Raw genomic sequence first — 23,819 nt, 5'->3', positions numbered from 1 at the left:
TCAGAGTCATCTTATCGCCTTTTCATTGTCTTATCTAGTTCCACTCGGTTCTAGATGTGTTTTATATCTTTCTAGGAGCTTAGTCCAACAACTTTTAGCGGAATATGTAACGGATTTTACGGGTCCTGTTTATTCCTTCACCGGGGCTCATCCGTCCATGCATATCACAATGGAATACTTAGGAGCCGGTGTTTCACTCATAGCCCTTTTACCTGTTAAGAACTCACCTATATACCATCTCAGGCTAGAACACTGCTAGCTATAGCAGACTTTTTGGGGATAGACGCACTAACTGAGCCCTCCAACACATTGCGTGATTTATTTATCGGAACGATATTTGAGCAGACGGAAACTACTTACCATTTTTTGACCGGTCTATTCAATACTACCCCTGTCGCAGATTTTCCAGAAACTAGGTATCTGGTGTTGTTTCTTGGTGTCGTCCTCAGAGCAGCATTCTATTCACTTCAATACAAAATTCGCTATTTTGTTCTTATATCTGATTGAGCCTGCTAGGTAAGATGCTAGCCATGCGAATGCTCCAACTATTTATGAGCAAGAACCTGGCCTTGAACGCTGTCCTAGCTTTCTCGATCTTGCAGAAACTTGGAACAATGCATGCTACGGCATAGGAAAGTGGCCGCCACAGCTAAACAGCATACTAAGAAATGCTAGAAACGGCTAGTTACTTGCCAGTCACCATCCTATCTCTCTGCGTCACTCACTGCATACTTTTTACTTTCGTATTCCTTCTGATAACTATGCGTAGCCTTTCCACTGACTCTGTTTGGACGTGTTCGTGTTCTCTACCCAGTGTCTTCAGCGTCTATTCCAATGACTCTGAGGCCTACGTGTTTCTTTCTGACCTGGGTGGGGATCTTTGGGGTCAGTGTCGAGCTGAGCTGCCTTGACTGTCCGAGCAGGCCTGTCTGCAATATGGATTGAGTGATGTAGCGGTTCGCCTGTGGATATATCTGCTAGTTATGCCCGGGAAGAGATGCTCTGTCACGGTGAAGACGAGGAAGCCTAACTGTATGATTTACTCTACCTCTTTCTGCACGTATATTGAGCCGGTATTCTGTTGAGACATTCACTGCAACCAGGCAGATATCAGCTAATCCTTTGCCTCCTCCTCCTCCTCCTCCTCCTCCTCCTCCTCCTCCTCTTCTTCTTCTTCCTACGTGGTCTCTGACCACCATCTCTACTGGCCATCAGTCCCAACCTTCTCAAGACCTAGCTAGATCAAATATATTTGCCCCTTTGCCTTGTCAGATTCTATGCCCTTTTCCTCTCTTCTACTATGTATGGTACTCGGGTTCGAGGTCGTTCAGCGTTCCCTACCCGGAGTAGATTTTTCAACTCGGACTTGGAAGAGTAAGATCTGACAGTATATGAAACAGCAAGATTGATAGATACGAAGTGGTTCGACTTGATCATTACCCAACCGAAACTTTCTACAGTCTAATTGGCAAGTCTCTCATTTTTCTTGCATGCTTAAGAGGTAATAGAAGAAAGCGTTGACTAGAGCTTGCGAAGTTTACTCTATGCTTTAGCTTTGTATTTATCTCCTTCCTTCAGTTCTCTTTCTCTTTGATAGAAACGCTTCTTATACATGACTTGCGTCACGAGAATATAGGTAGGTTTGGGATGTTGGTATGATGTACCTGAGGTACTACAAACTAGGTCCAGATTGGTAATAAGTCTTGTTAACTCTGCCTCTACAGGTTCTAAGTCAAACGCTATTGATCTTAGCTAATTAGCTACACTATTCTTTTCACAGATAAGAAACTGAAGAAGTCTTCCCCTTCATCATATTCGAGTATCCGTCAAAAGGCATGCCAAATATCTGCCAGTGGTTATATGTCTCTTTTGTAGATGGCAGGGACTAGGCATATTTGGAGTCTCTTCGATAGAGCAGTCAGCATCAGCAAATAATGTAGAAGTCATGCCCTACCCTATCCCGAGTGGACAGTACTAATCAATACACGATATCATTAGAGATATGAACTAACTTGAGTAAATAAATGTACGAAGGAACCAAAGATTCACCTTTGTTTGGTATTTGGCCTTAACTCTACACAAGTAGTGTGTTGTTTCGCTCAAACATTCATTGCGAGTACCTCAGCCTTCCAAATACATTATCACTACATAATCAGATCTCAGGAATTACCTCAACAATTTTCATCTCTGGAAGAGCTGAGATAGATCTCTGCACGGCTGAAGGAGGAGCAGATCTATCCCGTGATTAAGTGGGGGTTCAGGCTAACGATCCATTAGTGGATATTATCAACCGCGATGATTCGACCACAACGGCTGTTCAGCTATTCAGCTGCTCAGCCGTACAGTTCAACAACAAATCCATTCCATTTTCCATTTCAACAAACGCGAGGGCCTAAGCGAAGTGGGGTTACATACGATTCGAGTTGACGATCATGATATCAGTGACAAACTCAGCATGATGTTGGTGACTACTATAAAACCCATTCATCTTTCATCTCCCCTACGTCACGACTCTATTTTCCTCTTGAACATCAACCTCCCCTACTATTATCCAAACCGTGACTACTGAAATACCAACTACCAGCACCACTTCCTCACCGCTATCCCACTCCTCAAGTTCAATAACTTTCTGCATCATGTCTGTTTCTGCTATCGAGAGGTATGACCTTCTATCATCATTCTAAACATCTCCTATCTTGATCAACCTCCACATTAGTAACTGACCCTACTCCTGTTCTACATTACCAGTCTTGAGAACTACCTAGACCTCATCAACTCGGGCGATGTGGTAATCGTCGAGTTCTGGACTACAGAGGGTGGTCCTCACGAAACAATCAGTTCAGTCTTCGAAGACCTGGCCTCCAAATCTGAGTTCAGTGAGATCAAGTTCGCCAAAGTCGATGCTGATGCCCAACCTGAGATTCTTAACGAAGCTGGAATCGGATCCTTTCCTACTTTCATGGCGTTCATAAATGGCAATAAATTGGACGAGTTTGTGGGTACTAGTCCCCAAGGCCTGGAAGCGCTTGTTGAGCAGTATGCATCAGTCTGATAAACTATATACTACTATGTTGTGCTATGTGCCTTCGCGAGAAGCGAAAGGGAAATCTGGGTCTGATCTATGTATATGTCTTGAATCATTCGGTGGTTCTCTAGTCATTTGGTTATGTTGACAGTATTAGTTTCGAATTCTTATAGCAGGAAGTAGACGTGAAGCACATAGGATGACTACTTTCAATCAGTGGTTAACGGAAAACTTTTAATACACTAATAGCTGTCGCTAGTGACAGTAAGTAGAAGCGTTGGATGATGCACTTAGCACTATACACTCCAGTGTCACGTTCTATAGTGAGCAGTAAGGCAGGCTATAACACTGATTGTATAGTACTACAGACATACTATAAACGAGTTATAGCATGAAACGCTCGAAGAGCGAGTCTGATCTCTGATAGACTATCACAACCCTTTGGCATTAAATAGTCTTGAATTGTATTACTTGCACTTGCAACTATCCCATAGAAGCGTACCAACTTGAACCATTTCTTGAACCATTACACAAAACACCCTCAAACTGAACCTATTTGACCAGCCCATCTCTTCCCACCATCAGAGTCGAGACACTACGATAGTCTAGCTATCTACTCCTACCGTCACAGTGATAACCTTTCAGGAATGATAAAAGAGAAGTAAACTCAATCCTGAGAATAAATCAGACTCCAATTCAACATAAGAAAAGAAATCCCTGCAAATAGCAAATAATGCTAGTTAGACTTGAAACATGTCATCGCGGATCACTAGGGGTCCTGACGGAAATGAAGGTTTCACTCTTATTTTTTATTTTGACTTCTTGGGGAGTATATTTCCGAGGGAGTAGGTGTGTGTGTGCTTATTCTTCTCCATGTTATTCTTGTCATGAGCCATAATAATGCTTGGTGTTAGTGTTGGTGTTGGTACTGAGAATGGGATGGTAGGTCGACTATGCTTGAGATACGGAGTGGCTCTGAAATATGTTTTAGCTGTCTAATAGTACTCTTCACTGCTACTAGAAACCATATATATGAGATATTGATAAGCGGGTAGGATAGGTATATTCATGTTGTAGGTCTTTTAGTGAACTTCATAATAGTATCAAATACTAGAATCTATGATAGCCATCATCAATTTTCTCCATTATACGCAATCTGAATATTAATGGTTATCCCCATATCTTCAACTGACTTCTGGTGCGGATACATACTAATAGTTTCTTTCTAATTCACGCATACTCAATCGTGACTTTTAAAGAACTTCCTCTTACAGACTAGCTAACACGTAAGAAAAGCAGTACTTTGTCTCAGCGGGTCTGTCTCTCTCGGAGCTGAATTTGACTTTTCCTTCCTGGAAGAAAGCTTCGTGTGGCTGTGTAACAACTCTATCCGTGACGTTGGCTGTACAAGCTTCATAATGGGATGTAGAGTTTTACCGTTGGTCTGCAGACTTTGTATGCTCAATTTTAGACACGCCAATGGTCTTGGCAGTTGGCTAAGTTTCAAAGCTAATCGTGAGTAATATGGCTTGGAGAGAGAAGGTAAACCTAAGAGTTAGTGGTACTTGGTTTGGTGTTACTGAAAGAGTCAAAGGTAAAAGTAGTGGTCTCTATCTGGTGCCATTATTTATCTGATGCGGTGGAAGGAGTGTCATCATGGGAAGCATGAAAAGGACTGAGCAACAAGTAATAGGCAATTATTGAGTGATTCAGTTTTCAGTATCACTTAGCTTGTGCAGACTAACAATGTATTGCGGTCCCTCTGCTCCAATTTCGCTAGCTCTGCTAGCCATAGTAAATGCCCACAAAAGACATTGAAGAAGAAGTGATGCATTGCAACGGACACCAATCCGAATCACTAGCTATTACGCACATAGGCAACAGACCATACATCGTACAGAATAGGCAACACAAGTAAACCGGTCAGGTGATTAGTTAGTGAATCTGTCGTGAACCAGAGGGGTCGAACTTTTGACGACCGGTCCTCTTTCGGAACCTCATGCTGTCATGCAGTGTCATTATAATGGTAGTAACCCGGTCGACTTTACCTCATGTTGTACAAGCTTCAAGCCACCGTTGTGACATATCAGGCATCAAAGACAGATCTCACAAGAGCGTTTACATATCGGTTTCAGCATTTACGGCAGTTGAAAGAAAGTCGGAAAGCATGTGCGGTGTTACATTAGTGTCAGCTGTCCAAGGTCTCTTCGTTCAATGCAGATGGAAATTAGCCAGCTGAAAGTGATCTTCTCTTTAGTACGTATCAGAGGTGAGTGACAGTGTGACATACTGTGCATAATGTTCGGCTCATTCTGGAGCCAAAGCACTCTGTGCTCAGATGGTCTTGGTATCTATATAATATAGTTTGGCTGGCTGTGGTGGTCTCAGTCCACATGCTATGCCATATCAATAGTGTCGCAATTAAGTGCTGACATCAGCTAATGTGCCCCGGTTCGACAGACCATGGTTAGAGGGTGACCTGAACCGATGTGATGGGTCTAGATGGCCAAGAGGTGGTGGAGACGAGCGAGGGGTATCTCAGCTGGATTGAGGATTGGCAGTATCGAAGAAGGAAGTTTGTAAACATTTACGTCAGGAGCAAATGGCTGTTGTCTCACAACAGAACTATAAAGTCGATCAGTAGCTCAGCTCGCAAGATAGAGACTTCCTACTTCGGACTCCAGCATAAATAGACCTCTCCAGAAGTACGAGAGTGATGAGTCCAGACCATTATTCCTTGTAGCTTTGACCCCTGGATCAGCGGACAAAGTACGCATACCTATTTCCAGGATGTTTGTGCTCGGTGCCCCCTTAGATAGGAGAATAGATGACCCCAGCTCCCCTGGAGGATGAATCCGAACGAGATGACCTCATTCCAACACTCTTTCGAGCATCCAGGCCAGTCCATTCCCTTCCCAAGATGGCTAGTAGAACAGGTGACCAAACTGGCATGCACTGTCAGCAGAACCAAGTGGGTCGACACCACCATTACACTCGGGATCAGAGGAGGAAAAATGAGGTTAAAAGCCCAAGATATCTCCCGGTAGTATGCATGCCCTACAGTAGTACGGGGCCCCCTCCTCTGCCATGGCTGACCCAGTGGCCCCCTGGTCGCCCGCACGGGGATGGGGTTGTCTGAAACACAGAACAGGGATTAGCCTCAGCAAGGCAACCCGTATTGGCCAGTTGCAGTCCGGGTCGGGGGCTAAAGTCTGACTCTGGTTAAGATGGGCGAGGACTCAGCGCTTAGGCGGGCATGTAAGGTAATGCATGGTAATGATGCAGGTTGCATCTCACTAGCGGTATCATTAGGCTATCTCAGACCTGCCTGCGAGCGGCTTCAATGCGCGCGCGGTTGCAATGTTTTCTTCAAGGCTGCCATGCCGTGTCCCCATCGTGGAGGTCCGGATTGAATCCGGAATCTTGCATGAAACCTCCGATAATCGAAGCCGCCCATTGCATCCAGGCGTGTGATGAGTGTGATGTGGGAAAGTCATCAAGGCAGACAATGGGGCGCAGCGCTAAGTCATGGTCATGTGAAGGAAGAGCCTTTGCGTTCCGGGGTGTAATTTCTGGGTTAGCAGGCATCGTACTTCGTATACAGTCTTCGATGGATACAGATGCAGGTAGTGGTTAGTAGTAAACCGCGCAGAAGAGTAAGTTTAGTTAGTTACTTTGTTAGTTACTTGTCCCGCTTATCTCATCGCCCATATGACCCGAGGCTAAGCATGATGTATCTGATAGTAGTGGGGAGATTCTTCACTACCAACTACTATCGACAAGTAACTAGTCAAACAATATTCTTCTAGTTCGACTCTACATTGTTCCAGCAGTGCCCCTAGTTTCCAATAAATTCTCCGCCCATTATGTCATGGTGGTTCTGCAGAAACTTCGCCACAGTGATGTGGCTCAAAATGACAGCAGCGACGGGTGAGGCGCAGCAATCGGCCATCGCCGACACCGCCGTCAGTCAACTAACTCACGTCTTGTCCACCAACGGGGCTTTTCCTGTTGCCTGCCTGCATCCTGCATATCCTTGCTTGCCTACTCTCTGCTGCTTCATTTCTTTTTTTATACCTTTTTGCCGTCTCTCTATTTGCCCCATGAGGCGATCCATGCCTCTTTTCTTGACTCCAGCCTTGCTAAGTATGTATAGGCTAGGGTCCACGATATGTCATAGTGCGGGCCATAACGGTCGTTCCAGCATTCCGCATCCAATCTGATGGGTCGCATGGTCTTTAGTGCACAGCTGACGACGCGCTGGTTGCTTATGCCGCATTCTTGCGCCAGACTGACTACCTTGCCATCTGGTGCCCGGAACCGACTCCAGCCGACAGCGATGCGCTCTGCCATTGTTTCCTCTCGTGCCTCCATCCACCCAATCTCTTCCCATGCCTGGTGAGTGTACTCCGCTTTGATTGAGTCCACTGCTGGGCGCGTGCTGAGACCGAAGTTTAGCATCGTCTTGCCTCACCCATTGACCCCAGGCACTGCCGCTTTTTGGTTGATGCTCCGGCCCTGGTTGGGTTGATGCCGTCCGAGGAGGGTCGTGCAAGGTCGGCTAGGGGATGACATGACCGCATCTATGGATGAACTTTTTTTCATCTCCATTTCAACCAGTCCCGGGGTCGCCGGGCGCCCACTACCCCTAAATACCAGGCTTGTGCATTGGCTTGCCACAGATCCATGTGCTCGGAGTTTGTGCCTGGTCATGGTAATATCTCCAGATTCCGGTGTCTCCTGGATGACACGAGCACAAGCCAGGGCTCTCAGTCAGCCAACCATGAAGCAGCGGGTGGGCGTGCAGACTAGCGACAAGTTCTACACATTAGGGTAGTTCAGGGCAACGCGAGAAGCGCATGCATGCAGATCGGGGGGAGGTTCGACGGGAGAAATCCCCTTTTCGCTCCCTTTGTGCTGCGTGTAATAACGGAGTATCATTTCTTACGAGGAGGCCTCCCGTCCGACTGACTTCCCATTCGAGAAAGTCTGGAGATGACCGTCGACGAAGCCCAGTCCAATGGTAGATCGTAGCAGGGATCTCAGCTGCGGCGTATGAGCCGGACCGTGAGGGTGTCAGCGAATCTGAGGCCAGAAGAGACCTTGTACCAACTTCCAAGGACATTTAGCTCGCCCCACGATGCCCTCAACCCCTCCATGATTCATCAGCTGAGTCTGAGGTCTTTTTCCCTTCGCTACCCGAAGAGGATTAGGGGATCCGAATAATGTTGTGGATTGGAACGACCAGGCCGAGTTCGTTTCACGTTACCCTTTCCCCATTGCGTGCTGCGTCCATGTTTCGATCAGGGCTTACTTGGAGGAGAGATTTCCTCCTATCATGAGTTTATCTTAGTGTTTGTCCTCTGCAATGTTGCAAGAAACATAGAATAAGAGCGATAAGAAGTAGTGCAGTGTGCCGCACAACAATGCGCAGCAGGCAGACAGTATCCGTTGGGTCACGATCTTTGGAACCGAGTCGGTGCGACAGCGTACTGGTGGTCAGCGCTTTGTGGACCCTCCTGAACCTTTGGTTGATAAAGCGTGGGATTTCGGGTAGATTATCTGGTTCCTCTACACTTGATCCGGAAAGACCCTCTGTAGTAGTAGTTATTGTTGTTATGGAGTATGTGGTGCTATTGAAGGCATATTCTTTCTACTATGTACACGGCCGATTCCAACGCGCTGCTACTGTGAGTCATGCAGCAAGTAAATGTGGGTTCTATTGTGCTTTTACCGCGGGCAGCGGTCTGTATGACCCGTTGCGCGCAAACTTGAGCGCGCGGGGGATTTACTCTTTTTAGTGGAAGATGAAGTTATGATGATACAGTATTATTTGTCTTGTGCTTTTCGTGTCTTTAAAATATGGTTACTTTCCTCCTTTTTGTCCCGTGACTTAATACACTGGTTGGTTAATAAGCCACCCATTTTGACAAATTTAGTAAAAAATGCCCTCTTTGGGTATTTTAAGAGTGAAACTAAACCAGATTCCTTCTTAAAAACCCACCATGAGAGGGCCGAACAACCTACCATAAGCAGCGGTTTACTAGGCAGATGTTCTTCCCAGCTGAAGTTAGGATCCACCAGGTGGCGGAATGGGCGCCGGCTGCTATTGTCTTACTCGATTGGGCATTAGAATTTCCAGGGCAATCGGGTGATCTTCACAAACCAGGATAATGGTGGGGGTTTTCAGCGAGGATATTCACCACGTTCTTTTCATTTACGACAGCATTCAGATCCATGGAGTCTGAACTAGAGGACAGCATCCAGCATGGCTGCTGAAATAATGCTGTCTGTGAAGGCAACAGAGCAGAATCAGATAAATCGACCCGACCAGTCAATTCTGCCGACCACAGGACCGTTTTCCAGGAGCCGAGAGAGATGCATCCGTGCATGCATACACTCCAGCCCTCCATCCATCCGGAAGTGGATCAGCCATCGGGGCTTAGCCAGCCCTCTTGGTCATTGCAATTGGCATCGCCGTGCCCTGTCTACCTGCACGCCGGACTGAAATGCATACTGTCTTCTGCAGCGCCTCCCACTTTTCCCAGCTGCTGTTGCTGCCGCCCCAGACGGCTCATGCACCATCATTTCCTCCCTTCACGTCTTTCCCTCTCCAGTGTAACGTCCAACTTCTTTCTAACTCATATGCGTGAACGGGATGTCAGACCTGACGGTCCGTCCGACCGTCAGTCTGGGTCGTGCCTGTGACACACAGAGGAGGGTCTAGTCCGACCTCTTATTCCCACCGTCGCACTCTGTAATGTCCAGTGCAGTCCAGACACGATACCCATTTCCGCAGGGGGAAATAAAAATAGGAGTTTACGGCCAAAGAGAACAATCAAATGAAGAAATACACGCAATACAATCTATGAGAAAAAAAGTAAAAAAGATAAAGGGGTGGAAAAAAAGCACCTAGGCCCGGGAGGGATTCCAACAATGCTACTACTACCACTACCACTACTTACTTAGCTTTCGTGCTGTCTCTCCCACGCGATTCGACCGCCGAGGAACCATCCGAAACCCTCCAAATCAGGTCGTAATGTCGCCAGGGAACGACGGGCGCCTTGGTCGAACTTTCTTGCGATGCCGCCAAAGAGTTGCTTGGAACATTTCCTCGTCTTTTGTTCCCGGTATTGTTATGGAGTGGTAGATAGACTAAGGGGGGTGTGGAAAGAAAGAGGATAATACTAACTAGACTAAGCGCCTGTTGACCCAAACTTATCCCGTATTTAGGTACTATGTGTGTGAGTTGAGTGAGAGTGTCCACCCTACACAGATTTTGTAGTGGTAACTACTTAGTTAGTGTGCCATACACACTAAGTCACTAACATATGCTACCTACCCGCCCCGATCGTAGTGTGGTCTAAGTTGGCCCCATTCCTTGACTCAGGTGTGGGAAAACGACACGGTAGTTAGGGAATCTCTTAGCAATGACATCTTTGGATCGACCACGCCAGGACTGGTCGGGTGTCTCCACCACCGACGACACTTCTGGACGCCTGCATCCTGCTAAACCCAGCCCGAAGAGGAACAGACCTGACGCCGCTGCTGCTGCTGCTGCGCACCTGAGATCGGACGGTCAACCCGGACGGTGGCCAATTTTTTTTCTCTCGTACCATACGATCGGGATTCCGCGTCTGCATGAGAGAAAAAAAAAATTCTCACCTCTAAAAAAAGGAGGAAAAATGAGAGTACTAAATGGAAAAAGAAAAAAAATCTCGGAAAACAAGTAAAAAAATGAGGGGAAATGATTAAGAAAAGTAATTAAATTTTTTAAACTGGGAAATCGAAAGTCGCCGGTCTGCGCTATTGGAGACTTCTTTCTAACTTCAAGGCAAAAGCTGGATGGGTAAATGTAGTGCGCGCGTGTTGTGTGTGTGTGCGTGGGTGTGTGTATGGATATGGGTATGTATCAGTGTGTATGCTGCTGGATTTTACAGTTGGGATTTGGATCTGAATTTTTTATTCATTTTTATTTTCCTATGGAGTGACCTCTACAATGTTATATTGATCACCTTTGATCTCGCTCTTATTCTTCTAATATTTATCCATCGACATCTCTTTTCTTTTTGGTCTGACAGTCGGAGCCAACGTTTCTTGACAGTGGTTGACAGATCTGCCCTTCTCACCTCATTTGGCGGCTGTATAAATCCGCTCGGAACCACAGTTTTGGCTGCTGCTCCCCCCCTCTTCATACAGTACTGCCTCTTACTGTATCCATCCTGCATCCCATCCGATCCATCCATCAACTCGCTCAGTTGACTTTTACCTCCATTTAGGATTGACTGATCCATCCCGAAAAGTTGGTCGGGACTCTTGCTTTCCCTTTTGGGTCACCCTCGCCCCTCTCCTCTTTTTTCATCTCTTCTCCTCTTTCTTCTACTTCCTGCTGCTTCTCCTTCTCTTTGTCTCTCTCATTCCCCCGTCTGTCCCCGCCTCGCTCTTTTTCTTTTCTTCCTCCCCTCTTCTGCCGCTCGTCTGGTCCTATTTCTTTTTGGTTTATTTTATTTTAAACCCTTTTTCTTATCATCGTTGCCATTCCTTTCTTTTACCCTCACTTCTATTGCGCATTCGCCCACACACACAAACAAGTAATTTTGACCTATACAACCCTCTTCCTCCACCACCACTACTACTACTACTCAAGTAGTACTGCTTTCCACTCCACTCCCGGTTCCTGACGGTGGGGATTTTAATATATACTACCAACCTCCTTCCTCCGGGCAGGCAACCTTCCTTCCGACTTCTTTCTAGTCTTTCCGCGCTGCCCCTACACGCCTCGGTCCTCGTGACTTCAAGTTACTTTGCCGTCACGCTTCGGACTGTATCGGGATAAATCACTCGCTGTGGGCGAATGTCGCCTCTATGCTCTTTTTCCACCCTATCTTATCTCTCTCTTTACTGATCCGCCCTTCATTTTTGCGTTCGTTTGTCGTCAAGTATAGCACCATCTTTGCTCGTCACTGCGCAGTCTAATTATGCCAACCGTCTTGCTGCCCTCGTCGGCAGCCGCATTCGCTCCACGCTCTTCACCGAACGTGGTGTTGAATGCGCGCATCGAGCCCTGGCTGACTGCCACCCTCAAAAGAGTGAACCGAGTCAAGCGACCCCTTAACAATGTTACCCAGCATACCAGATGCCTTACGGAGACGCTGTCATCCCCCGACGCCATCTGGACGCTGTGCTCTCTGATGTTTCCCAAGGCCCCCGATGCGGAACTCAAAAAGGACGACAACCCCCTCGTTGAGGCCATGTGCAACTACCAGATGGTCCACATCGAAGCGTACGTCGTGCATGTCGACATGGTTTCGCAGAACGAAGTCGCCTTTAAATTGACTCCGGAGACCATCGAGGCTCTCGTCGACTACCACAAGGACGTCTATTCCGTCGACACGGCTGCCAGCACCTGGGACTGGTCCGACAAGGATAGTCAGCTGAAGAAGCTGCAGGAGGAATTTGTGCAAGCCGTCAACAAGTTTGTCTATCGCACAGAGGCGCTCGCGCTGGAAGGTCTCGAGGAGGATGGCGCAGGCGAACTGCTTGGCGGCCGCAGCGATGACGCGAAGGCGGCGATAACCAGTCTCTTCGTGCCTCTACTTCCCCCGCCGCCACGTGTAGTTGACGTCCTCCGGTCAACCCCTATCCTTCCCAGCTCGACCGTACCGGGAACCTGGTGGCAGGAGCCGATGCCACAAACACTGCCTTTGGAGTCGTGGAAGGTCCTCCCATCCAGCCCCGCAACAACCAGCACTGGCGAGCCGAACGCTGGTATGTGGACAACCATGAACGGCATGGGAGAAGCGCAGCTTACCTCCCCAACGTTCAGCCAGCCATATACCACTTCACCATACAATGCGACACAATATTACAGCACAGCGGCGACGTCGGCGACCATCGCGGCGCTCCCGCTGCCGAGCATGCTAGTGCAACCGTGCAGCACAGTGGCTGGTTTGGCGGGGTTTGGATGGGAGAACCGGTACCAAGATTTTACACTGCCATACGGGACAACAATGTAACAGGTCCATGGAACCAGACACTTGATGTTAACGGTATCCCTGACTTCGCGTGTCTTTGGAATAGATCCGAGGATCCGTACCGACAATATGACTACGGCTCCATGCCACCGGGGCCCGCGTATACACAGTCACGAGAACGACCGGGGTCCTATCCCCACGGATACCCTCATCAGACTAATTGGCATCAATGACGGCGTTACCCTTGATGATTTGCGAAACACATGATACACCCTCACGTCTTTGCATTGGTTTTCTTATCTCTTTTCATATTCGATGACACCAGTTTCCACCACAAGTGCCCTGTTCTTTTCGTTTGCCTTTGACAGCGCTAGCGTTTTGTTTGATTTTAGCATCAAGAGCGGCGGGTCGGCTGTTTGTTCTGATTTTGGGGGATGCCCCCTTTCAATCCCGCATTATATGTCATGAAGACCTGGTTAGCCTCGCGGCTTGGGATATGATTTGGATGAGGAATGTTCGCCCTTCGTTTCGTGTCGCGGAGTCAGGAGGGCTGCTGTGCTGTGCATGGTGGTCGTCCTGACGACATCGTCTGCTGGGTACAGGTACCCATTGATGGCAGAGGTGGCTAGCGACTGCTGTGGCTATCTACATCTGGGATGTGATGGCTGCAGAGTTTGGCAGCACAGATGATGTGGCGCAGGTAGCCCTGGGGCGTCTCTGATCTGAAGACCCGCCTGTGGCGGACCTGATCGGGTTTGCAACTAATGGTCTGTGACCATCAGTGGAACCTTACGAGACTAACTTGGGCTCACTGTCCCATCAATGTGGCTGTCCGGTAGGTTCATCTCCTATCATCCAGGCTGGGTTTGAAATTACCTGGATACGCCCGTTCACATCCTCACTGGGTGAGACTGTGAGCGGGAATCGGATGCTGGAGGGCTGCGCCCAGTCTTCTTTGGATCTTCGTTCTTTATTCTAAGCATTACTACCATCTTTTTGAATTACTTGGCACGATGTACTTAGTCTGATATAATGGACCACAAGACGATCGGCACTGCGCAGTAGACAGGATGTAGAGTAAGATGTAGAATAGTAAGCACTGATCTCATGGCTGCCAGGGGAGAGACGAACCTTGCTGGATTCATCGGCAAGAACGGTCTTTTTGTGCCCCGGACCGGTGACGTCAGACCCCGACCTCCGCAACACCACCTGAACCGGAGGTACCATTCATTATCTTCCTCTTGACGATGAACTTCTGCTCTTGTCGGATTAGCTTCTAATGGTATTCTAGTGTTTTATTTTATTCTATTATATGTCTGCCTGGTTGCCTAAGTCCTCCTGTGACATACCCTCCTCCTACTGCCTGCGCCGGGAGTCTCCTCTTTCAGTCTTACAATCATCAACACCACCACCGCCAGTACAACAACAACTCCTACTTACACACCACCTCACCACCAGTGAATAACATCCCTCCATAAATTCAGAACCAAGAATAATCCATATACACTCTACATGACCCACCAACATCAAATCACACCACATACACAACAATTGAACCGAACCGAACAGCCCCGATTTAAATACATACCTACCCAACTAACTCGATAGAAAGAAAGAAAGAAAAATGCCCCTCCCTACGCTCCAAGAATCCCTGGAATCTCTCTCCCCCACCACCTGGACCGACGTCCCATCCACCGACCCCGCCGCCCTACGAGCCTATATCACCGACCTCCGCACAAAAGCGCACCTGATTGTCGATTCCGTGCCCTTGCCGTCAGACGACGATATCCAAGCGCAGCAGGCCGCGTATGGCGGACATCCGGCGAGTAAGGTGGTGAAGGCGAGCAGCGCAGTTCCTGTGCATGATTTGGTGGATCATGATAATGGGAATAATGGGGATAGCAGTAGCGGTAGCGGGAGCGGGAGTGGGAATGGGAAGAGCAACAACAATGGGAAAGGAGGCGGGGTCCAAGCACTTCGGAAACAATGGAGCAAGCCGATACGAGTGACCAATTCCCGGGATAACCCGTTGCAAATTCCGATATATAAGTTGCAGGGGGGAGATGGGAAGGGACATTGGTTTGGGAGGCGGAGCGTGCATGAGGGATTGGGATTTGAGCGGTGGAGGGAGAAGTTGTCGGGCGAGATGGGGGAGACGTTGAGGAGGAATCAGGAACGGGTGAGGAAGGGGAAGATGCCGGATCAGGCGGTTAGGGGGATTGGGGCGGAGAGGTTGGTTGAGGGGATAGAGGTTATGGGTGGTGGTGATAGTGGGGAGGGAGTGATTGGTAGGGTGCAGGTGTATCATGTTTCGGCGCAGTTTCCGAAACCTACGACTGCAAGGGATTTTGTGAGTTTGATTGTGTCGTGGGATGAGAGTGAGGGTGAGGAGGAGAAACGGAAGAAGGAAGGGAAGGGGAGGGAGTGGATGATGGTGTCGAGACCATGCGAGCATGATGAGGTGCCTCCGGTGCCGGGGTATATTCGGGGGATGTATGAGAGTGTGGAGTTTATTCGGGAGATACCTGTGGAGGGTAAGCCCGAGGGGGCCATAAATCCGGTTGAGTGGGTGATGGTGACGAGGAGTGACCCGGGTGGTAATATCCCCAGATGGATGGTGGAGAAGGGCACTCCCAAGAGTATCTGTACGGATGCTGTCAAGTTCTTGAATTGGGCTTGTCGGGACGGGGAGAGGAAGAGAAGGTCCACGGACAGATCGGTGGGCAGTCATAGTCAGTATGATGAGGAGGAGGATGCGTCCAGCAGTGAGGAGGACAGTGATGGCGAGTCATACACTGAAGTCGAACATCACGGGTTGATTGCCAGCTTCGCATACCTGGTGAACGCAGGTCTGGAGCGGTATGCGCCGCAGACGGTACTGGACTACCTACCGCAGCACTCACGCCAGGTCTCTGCCCAGAGTGTCCCTGCCAGCAGTACAGAACCAGATGTCGAGGGGGCTAAAGAGCACGAAGAGGATGCAGCATCGCACGACAAAGCGTCGATAGCACCATCAGCAAACTCAGGCGTCGAGTCATCACTGGAAGCAGGCCCCGACGTTTCCGCGCTGGAGCTAATGGCCATGAACAAAAAGGGCAAGCTGACCTCGCACGAGAAGCAGCTGGCGAAGCTCGCAGAACGCAAACGCAACGTCGAAGCACAGCTGGATAAAGTACGAGCCGACATCCAAGCCCTCCGCGTGACCTCACCAGTCGAAGGTTCCAAGCGCGACAAGACATCCACGACCGCTCTAGCAGCCGCAAACGAGCAAGCCAGCAGCGAACCGCCAAGCAGCAGCCCAGCCAGCAGCGTGCACAAGGGCCAAACATCAAGCAAGAGCCGTCATGCCGAGAATCCGGACCACGAAACGGCAAAGATGCACAAGGTTGCGTCGGGGCTGTTCCACGACGAGTCAAAGCTGCTGAAACAGCTCGGCAAGATCGAGAAAGACCAGGTCAAGGAGGCATCGAAGATCGAGGCGCGGCAGCAGAAGCACGCAGACAAGCAGGAGAAGCATCGCTCGCGAGCAGAGACGGAGGCGTTGCGCCGCGAGGTGGAAGTGCTCAAGAAGGAGGTGCATCGACTGCGCGGAGAGCGCAAGCAATGGCTGGACTTGATCGGGTCATTGCAGAATGAGAATACGCGGTTGGCAGCGGCGCAGGGGGGTGGAAATGACAAGGCAGAAATTAGCATGTAATGTAATTGTATATTAGCGTAGCGTTGTACATGATAATTGATTGATTTTATCCCATCTTGGTCCATAACCTTAGTATGTAATGTAATGCATGAAACCTCCACGCCAACGCCTTTAACCCACCATTGAACTCCAGTAGTATGCAAGTACCTGCATGACACAAACGCGACAGCATATCCCACCGTTCATCCACCTATCCTTTATTCTCGACAAATATTCATCATCAAACACTCAACTCCTTCATATCATCTCATCTCACCCAATCCTCAAACCCCACCACCAACCATCCCATAAGTAGCAGTAATAGATTATTCCTGCGTCTAAACATCTCTCATCAGCCCAACCCATCCCCAATCCATAGGAAATAAAAAAGGAACACCAACCTCCGGCGGATTCCCCGCGCCTCTAACCATCTTCTCAATCATCGCCGCGCGAACCTTCTCCTTCGACTCGCCCATTCCCAACGCCATATACGACAACATGGGCGGATGACCAATATACGAGGCGTAGCTATCCCGGACAATGTTCGATACCCATTCGTATTTCGTCGTGTCGGCGTGGCCAGTACCGATGTACCGCGCTTGCATCGCCTCCAGGTTTTGGATCGTGCGGAGTTTGTCGGCCATTTTGAATGTCTTCTCCTCCTTCCTTTGTTTTGGTTTGGTTTGTTGTGGTGTTGGTGGAGTGGAGTGTGGAGTGTGGTTTGAGTTGAAGGTAGTTGGAATGCGGTGGATAAGTTGGTTGTTGGAGATGAGATGGATAAGAATAATTGATTATGATAAGTCACGTGATATTCACCCAACTTGATATAAAAGTGGGACATGCACAAACTACAGCATGCGTAACTAAACGATATATATATAGCATAATGGAACAACGACAGAAGCAGGGAGATGCTGGAGATGATGCACTTGCAGAGAGAATTGCAAGAGTTGTGCACGCGCACTTTGATGCTTTGCCGGCACGCAGTAAACCTATTCTGAGGGATGATGGGACGAGGGAGTGGATTCCTATGTGTGGGGTTGTGGTTGTGAGGGGTTTGTATATCCTTTCTTTCACACATATTGAGAATTTATTGATGGGGAGATATTATACTTGGGTAGTATAGTGGCTTACGATATCATGTTGGTGTAGATAATGGTGATACAGCGGATGAAGAACTGACCTGTGTGGCTGTTACGTATGTTCACCTACCACTGCTTACCCTATATAACTACACCACAAACACATTATTTACATGTGAATACTAAATCATCCAGCTCCGGTGCAAAATGCCTCCCTACCACACAACTCGCATCCAGCACCGGCCTCGTCCTCCACGACTGGCACGCCGAGATCCTGGCCCTCCGCGCATTCAATTACTGGCTGTTGAGTGAGATTCGCGCATTGATAGACCATGAGCATGAACATCAACAATCTTCATCATCATCCTCACCAACTACACCCAAACCCTCCCCCTTCATCCGCCGCCGCCAACAATCCCCAAACAAGGACACCAACAACAACGAAACCCCCTTCGAACTCCACCCCTCCCTAAAAATCTACCTCTACTGCACGACCGCCCCCTGCGGCGACGCAAGCATGGAACTCACCATGGCAGCGCAAGACGACCCGACACCATGGGGAATCACCCCCTCAGAAGAAGAAGCAGGCCTCCTCTCCGGCCGGGCCAACTTCTCCCAGCTAGGCATTGTCCGCCGCAAGCCCGCGCGCGCAGACGCCCCATCCACGAAAAGCAAGTCCTGCTCGGACAAACTTGCCCTGCGACAGGTGTCGTCTCTCTTGTCGAGGGGGATGAGTCTACTGGTGGCTGTTACGGAGAATGCGTATCTGGCGGGAGTGGTGATGCCCCGTGAGGAGGTGAGTGAGACGGGGTGTGTGAGGGCGTGGGGGGTGGAGGGGAGGATGGGGCCTTTGGTATCTAGGTTTCAAGAGGGGGAAGGGTGTGGGTATGGATATGGGTATTATCCGTTCCGGGTTCTGTCTGTTGATATGGAGGTGGTGGAGGAGTTGTGGGCTTTTGGGAAACCGAAGAGTAAGGAGGCTGGGATGAAGTGTAAGCCTGGAAATATCTCGGCTGTTTGGACGGCTGCGCCGGTGCTTGGGGGGAGTAACAGTGGTAGTGGTGGTGGGGTGGATCGCTATGCAGCGGAGAATGGGGCCAAGCAGTTGCCGAAACTGAGTGGTTCGTGGACTGGGTTGTATGAGACTATCATTGGGGGGATGAAGCAGGGGTATAAGGCGTCTGTGCCGGTGGGGAAGGGCGCGTCGGCGCTGTCGAGGGCGAAGATGTGGGGGGCGTTGAGGGGGGTGTTGGATGGTGATGGTTCTGAGGGCGGAGATGGAAGGCAGGTGGTTAGGGCAGCGTCGTATAAGGAGTTCAAGAGGGCTGCGTTGGAGACGTCTGTGGGAAAGGCACGGGAACGGGCTATGCTGGAGGCGAAGATGGTGCTGGTGCCGTGGGTGCCGAATGATGGGGATGAAGAATGGGGATTGGAAGTGTTGGTGGATCAGAAAGGGAAGAAGAGAAAGCGTGATGACATTAAAAAGAATAAAGATGTCCAGTCTAGCTAATACATGTCATGTCCGATATGTGAGTCGTTCAGACGAATAGTATCATACATTAAGAACTTTTGTTCGGTCTATACCCATTAAATTCAGTAAATGCCAGGAATGATCCGGCTCCGGACCAACGACGTATACCGGTCCCAGTCGGCTCCGTACTTGCGCTTGCACTTCTCCTCGTCGCGCTGCTCACGGTGGATCAGCAGCGTGCCGAAGTACACCAGGAAGAAGTACGTGAAGATCATTCCCCAGCCCCGGCTCTCGGGGGTCTGCACGGCCTGCTTCTGCAGGTCCCCGGTGGCCGGGTTGATGCTGTGGACGATGGCGTAGCCGGCAATGCCTGTAGGCAGGCAGTACGACCACGACATGACCCAGTCGCCCAGGTAGTTGATGTGGCGGGCGCTTCCCCACCAGCCGGACGTGATCAGCTTGGAGCCGCTGGCCGTTTGAATGTACTTGAGGTGCTTGACGCGGGGGTCGTTCGGGTTTGTGCGGAACCGGTTCTTCTGGTTGTTGGCGCCCCGGAAGATCGAGTATCCCACGGCAGTGACGGCCAAGACGAGCAAGATGCCATTGAAACCCAGCTCATACGGGAAGACGGCCAGGTAGCGAGTCTGGAAGTTGTAGATAAACGGCACCCAGACGAGGTCACCAAACGAGAGCATGAACCCGAAGCCGTCCATGATGATGTCCATAGTAGTCAGCAGGGCAGGCTCCATGTACAGGCCGTCCAGGACATAGAACGCCTGGAAAGCAGTCGAGATGACGATCGAGTCCGTGATGTAGCCGTAGGTGCGGTACTGGCGGGCAATGTTCGACAGGTTCAGGATGATCCACCCCAGCAAGCCGGGACGCATTTCGAGCCACGACTTGATATCGATCGTGCGCGAAGCTTCGCTGACAAATGGAATCGGCAGGCGCACCCGGGGGTTCAGCTCTCTGCCAATGAAGAAATCATACAACGCGTTGCCAGTGTGACCACCCGGAGCTAGCTGGCGGAGCTCGGGGTTGGGCTGTCCGGGGGCCGGAACGGTGAAGCTCTTCGCATAGACGAAGATGGAGATGACAGTGCAAATTACCAGGTTGGCGGTGATAACCTGCAGGTAATTGTCCCAGAGGAAGGTCCAGACAGCAAAGTCCGCGCCATAGACGTAGGTGCCCGTCGCACAGCCGGAGAGGATCAGGACGGCCGACAGAAAAGCTGCGAGGCGTTAGAGAGGCAGATACGAGTCAATTGAAGAAACCAACCGTTGAACTTGTAGGGCAATCTTCCTCCACATGCCAATTCGGTGCCCTCGACCTCCTGGCCAGGCAGAAACACGTACATGGCCAAGCTAAGCAGATAGTAGCCGAGCACCCAAAGTGTCACGCTGGTGTCATAGAAATCCGCAAAACCTCCCTTGGGCCAACCAACCTCCGCCTTCAATTGGTCGAGCGTCACGGTAGACGGGTGTAGTAGCGAAGGAGCTGGGCAGCCGGAGACATCGTTACACAGGAAAGTGAAGCTGTAGACCAGCACGGGCAGACCAAATACGATCCCAAACGCACCGAGACTGTGGGGTCAGTATCCAATTGCCAATTGTAACAGAGCATTGAACACCTACGGTCCTCCAAATTCATAGCCACGTTTCTCTGGAACGGGCTGAACCCGGACCTTGGTCTTGGAGTCCTTCTTGGGAGCCATGACGGGCTATACTGGATCTTGATATGGGGATTAAGGAGAAACTGGAGAAGAAGCCGCGGGACTTTTGGCAGAAGCGGAGCCGACGATGCGGGCGGTGAGAAGCTCTCGATGGAATCTCCGCAAGAAATGCGACGTTTCATCTCCGCGCATTACGACGCCTGCTTCATCTGCTGCTCCTTCTTGTCCTTCCCCTCTTTTCTCTCTCTCCTTCTTCTTTTCTTTACCTCTGGTCTCTCCTTTGCTTTGCTCTCCTTCGATCTTCTCAAGCTTACCGATCAGTCACTACCCCCAGCTTGCTGATCCATCCTCGTTCCCTTCCTCGGCTTAGAACCGTTATCGCCGACCGTCCCGGCTGCCTCCACCGGAGATCATCTTCCCACCATGAAGCCACCCACATCCTCGTTGCTGAGGTTCCTCTTCCTCCTGGCTGCTCCGCTTGTCTCTCAGGCTGCCTCCGATTCTTCTACTCCGAAGGATGCCCTCTCTCCCTGCGTCGTTCGCTCTCCCACCACCGGCCTATTCTACGATCTCAACACCATCTCCTTATCTCCGCCCCCAGTAGACGGGGACAAACCTCGCAAAGGCGCCCGAGATGAGAGTTGGCACGCCAGAGGACACGATTACAATGCCAACTTTACGTTAAATATCTGTGCGCCCGTGGTCGAAGATATCAAGGATGTGGTGGGAGTGGACCGCGCAAGGTGGAGGAATGTTAGCGCCTACTACGAGAGGGAGGGTAAAGTTTACTCCATTGGGTACGGTGACACTATTCTTCTATACCACTTGCCATGATCACTAACTGACGCGGTGCAGTCAACAAGCATCAGATCCCTTCTTCCGCGGCCGAAAGCTGGTCATGAACTATACCAATGGCTCTCCTTGTGCCGGCGACTACATCGGGAATGCCGCCCGCACCAAATCCACCATCATGTCGTTCCTTTGTGAGCGCGACACCCCTGCCTCCCAGGCGACGGTCTCATTTGTCGGTACCATGGACCAGTGCACATATTTCTTCGAGGTTCGAAGCTCTGCCGCTTGTGGCGCGACCGCGCCCACACCGGATAACCCGGGTCTTTCGCCAGCCGGCGTTTTCGGCGTAATGTAAGTTGAAAACACCCTAAGTTAGGACTAATAACTGATAAGCATAGTGCCTTGATTGCCGTGGCAGCGTACCTGGTCGGTGGTTGCGCATACCAACGAACTGTCATGCACCAGCGCGGTTGGAGACAGTGCCCGAACTACAGTCTTTGGGCGGGAATGCTCGACTTTATCAAAGTAAGTATACTGGCGTTAATTCCGTTCCGACGGTCCCGGCGGCACGAGCAGGCCTCGTACAAGGAGTTTGGCAATGCAAGGTTACCTGTTTCGAGGATGGATTGAATCTGCTTTGGCTGGTCTGGAGCTCAATTACATCAGGCGTGCTTGCCATTCGTCTTTCCTTACGCTTGTCTTTTTGCTTGTCTTTGACGTCACTCGTTTGGACATCTAGCCCGTGTTGAACACGGTGTACACAGTCATTGCTCGTGCAGGCCTAGCAAAGACGTCCTATAGAGCAAGCTGGAAGCGTGTCAATAGCTCGATTGATTGATTCTAGAAATCTTTCCTTGCTTCACACATCTATCTGAACACATACAACTGTCTCATTTGCTATTCTCCAAGAATACATTCATTATACAGAATCCTAGGCTGACCTCATCTCCTCTCTCTTCCCCTCTAAAACAGGACATGATCATCATCCTCTTCTCCTCCCTAGCCCGCCTCCTCCGCCTAAAACGCTCCCCGACTCTCGGCCATGGCCACACCCGCGGTAACAGCGTCAACCACCGCGGCAGTTTCGGCCGTCGAGGCAGTGACGTGGATGCCGAAAATCGACTGATAGATCAGTTAGATGAGGAATGGGAGGATTAAAAAGATCTGTTTGTTAGCTAGTTTTGTTTGTTTCTGGGATTTATAGCGCAACTCTATGATGTATTGCTGCCAGCATTGGTTGTATTTGTTGTACAATGGCCGATTATCATATGGATGGTGCAAGCATGCATGGGTTGATTTATCGATTGATTAAGCTGGCTTTGTTTTATAGCGTCTTTGATTATCACTACTATGAGGAGCATGAGAATATGTTTTGCATTCTACCAACAATATTGTCTTGAATCATATGTTACAATGACGGTTGGCTGGTACTACTCTCATCCCACCAGTTGACGAGAAGCATATCGTCGGCGGGACATGGCCGCCATTGAGCGAACTAAACTACATGCTTTTCCAAGGTGAATGAATAGTTGTTGAAACCTTAGAACCCACTTATTATCTAATTGAACCAAAGTTGTCAATATATCTTACTGTTATCATACAGTTTCAACGCATGGATAAGCGGGTAATTTACCCGCCCGCCCAAACCAAGGGCAGTATTGTAGATCTATAAGAATGCAACTCGTATCACTACAACTTAATCTCAAATATAAGTGGAGACCTATGCAAAAACCCATCTGAGCTTAACTTTCTAGCTCAATGTTTGTGCGGGGGTGGCAATAGCCAAAATACGAAGGACATTCGACATATAGATGATAATAAGTTGTCACATCCTTGAAGTTGGCAGAGGTTACAGTCCAGACAAATCTCGTTGTCAGAACCGGCTCCTAGTAGAGCACTTGGGAGTTCCATTCTCCAGTTACTGCAATTGAGCTAACTGCTCGGTCATCAGATAAGAGACTAGAATTCTAAGCCCAGCGGCTTCGAAGGTGCATCGCTTTGAAATTCACTGGAGTAGTACCATTACGAGTAGTCATGTGAGGTGCTCTATCCTTATACTAATGAGACTCCACTAATCCTGTCTTGTGATCATGGACAAACTCAGTAGATATCGTGTCTGCTGAGGGC

General features: G+C 49.6%; 7 protein-coding genes across 7 annotated transcripts; 5 read left to right on the top strand and 2 right to left on the bottom strand.

The window, feature by feature from the left end:
• The first annotated feature begins 2,318 nt into the window (after nucleotides 1–2,318).
• BO88DRAFT_402998 (thioredoxin family protein) lies at nucleotides 2,319–3,320 on the top strand. Its single transcript, XM_025706248.1, has 2 exons — nucleotides 2,319–2,659; nucleotides 2,749–3,320. Exons 1-2 carry the CDS (start codon nucleotides 2,637–2,639, stop codon nucleotides 3,050–3,052), a joined length of 327 nt encoding a protein of 108 aa, XP_025565438.1. The 5' UTR covers nucleotides 2,319–2,636; the 3' UTR covers nucleotides 3,053–3,320.
• Nucleotides 3,321–12,003: 8,683 nt separating this feature from the next.
• BO88DRAFT_334437 (uncharacterized protein) lies at nucleotides 12,004–13,232 on the top strand (the record flags this gene model as incomplete). The annotated part of the gene is made up of 2 exons (XM_025702804.1): nucleotides 12,004–12,793; nucleotides 12,832–13,232. The coding sequence occupies 2 exons, from the start codon at nucleotides 12,004–12,006 to the stop codon at nucleotides 13,230–13,232; spliced, it is 1,191 nt and encodes a 396-aa protein (XP_025565437.1).
• Nucleotides 13,233–14,262: 1,030 nt separating this feature from the next.
• On the top strand, nucleotides 14,263–16,750 carry BO88DRAFT_361102 (uncharacterized protein). Its single transcript, XM_025703868.1, has one exon. The coding sequence runs from the start codon at nucleotides 14,624–14,626 to the stop codon at nucleotides 16,694–16,696; it is 2,073 nt and encodes a 690-aa protein (XP_025565436.1). The 5' UTR covers nucleotides 14,263–14,623; the 3' UTR covers nucleotides 16,697–16,750.
• BO88DRAFT_402992 (splicing factor 3B subunit 5 family protein) lies at nucleotides 16,682–17,400 on the bottom strand. The gene is made up of 2 exons (XM_025706247.1): nucleotides 17,077–17,400; nucleotides 16,682–17,013 (listed from the first exon to the last, which is right to left on the bottom strand). Exons 1-2 carry the CDS (start codon nucleotides 17,317–17,319, stop codon nucleotides 17,002–17,004), a joined length of 255 nt encoding a protein of 84 aa, XP_025565435.1. The 5' UTR covers nucleotides 17,320–17,400; the 3' UTR covers nucleotides 16,682–17,001.
• A 161-nt stretch (nucleotides 17,401–17,561) lies between these two features.
• On the top strand, nucleotides 17,562–19,267 carry BO88DRAFT_478382 (tRNA-specific adenosine deaminase; the record flags this gene model as incomplete). Its single annotated transcript, XM_025711993.1, has 3 exons — nucleotides 17,562–17,730; nucleotides 17,828–17,873; nucleotides 17,953–19,267. 3 exons carry the CDS (start codon nucleotides 17,562–17,564, stop codon nucleotides 19,265–19,267), a joined length of 1,530 nt encoding a protein of 509 aa, XP_025565434.1.
• Nucleotides 19,225–20,963, bottom strand: erg24B (c-14 sterol reductase). Its single transcript, XM_025703867.1, has 3 exons — nucleotides 20,863–20,963; nucleotides 20,507–20,811; nucleotides 19,225–20,459 (listed from the first exon to the last, which is right to left on the bottom strand). The coding sequence occupies exons 1-3, from the start codon at nucleotides 20,940–20,942 to the stop codon at nucleotides 19,351–19,353; spliced, it is 1,494 nt and encodes a 497-aa protein (XP_025565433.1). The 5' UTR covers nucleotides 20,943–20,963; the 3' UTR covers nucleotides 19,225–19,350.
• A 131-nt stretch (nucleotides 20,964–21,094) lies between these two features.
• Nucleotides 21,095–22,725, top strand: BO88DRAFT_402990 (putative vacuolar sorting receptor (Mrl1)). The gene is made up of 3 exons (XM_025706246.1): nucleotides 21,095–21,697; nucleotides 21,756–22,043; nucleotides 22,091–22,725. The coding sequence occupies exons 1-3, from the start codon at nucleotides 21,324–21,326 to the stop codon at nucleotides 22,320–22,322; spliced, it is 894 nt and encodes a 297-aa protein (XP_025565432.1). The 5' UTR covers nucleotides 21,095–21,323; the 3' UTR covers nucleotides 22,323–22,725.
• The last annotated feature ends 1,094 nt before the right edge of the window (nucleotides 22,726–23,819 follow it).

The sequence above is a fragment of the Aspergillus vadensis genome (genome assembly GCF_003184925.1).
Source record: "Aspergillus vadensis CBS 113365 unplaced genomic scaffold BO88scaffold_5, whole genome shotgun sequence".
In the NCBI taxonomy this organism is placed as follows: Eukaryota; Fungi; Ascomycota; class Eurotiomycetes; order Eurotiales; family Aspergillaceae; genus Aspergillus; species Aspergillus vadensis.
The sequence above is the reverse complement of the archived record's forward strand: the minus strand, read 5'-3'. Positions and strand labels throughout refer to the sequence as shown.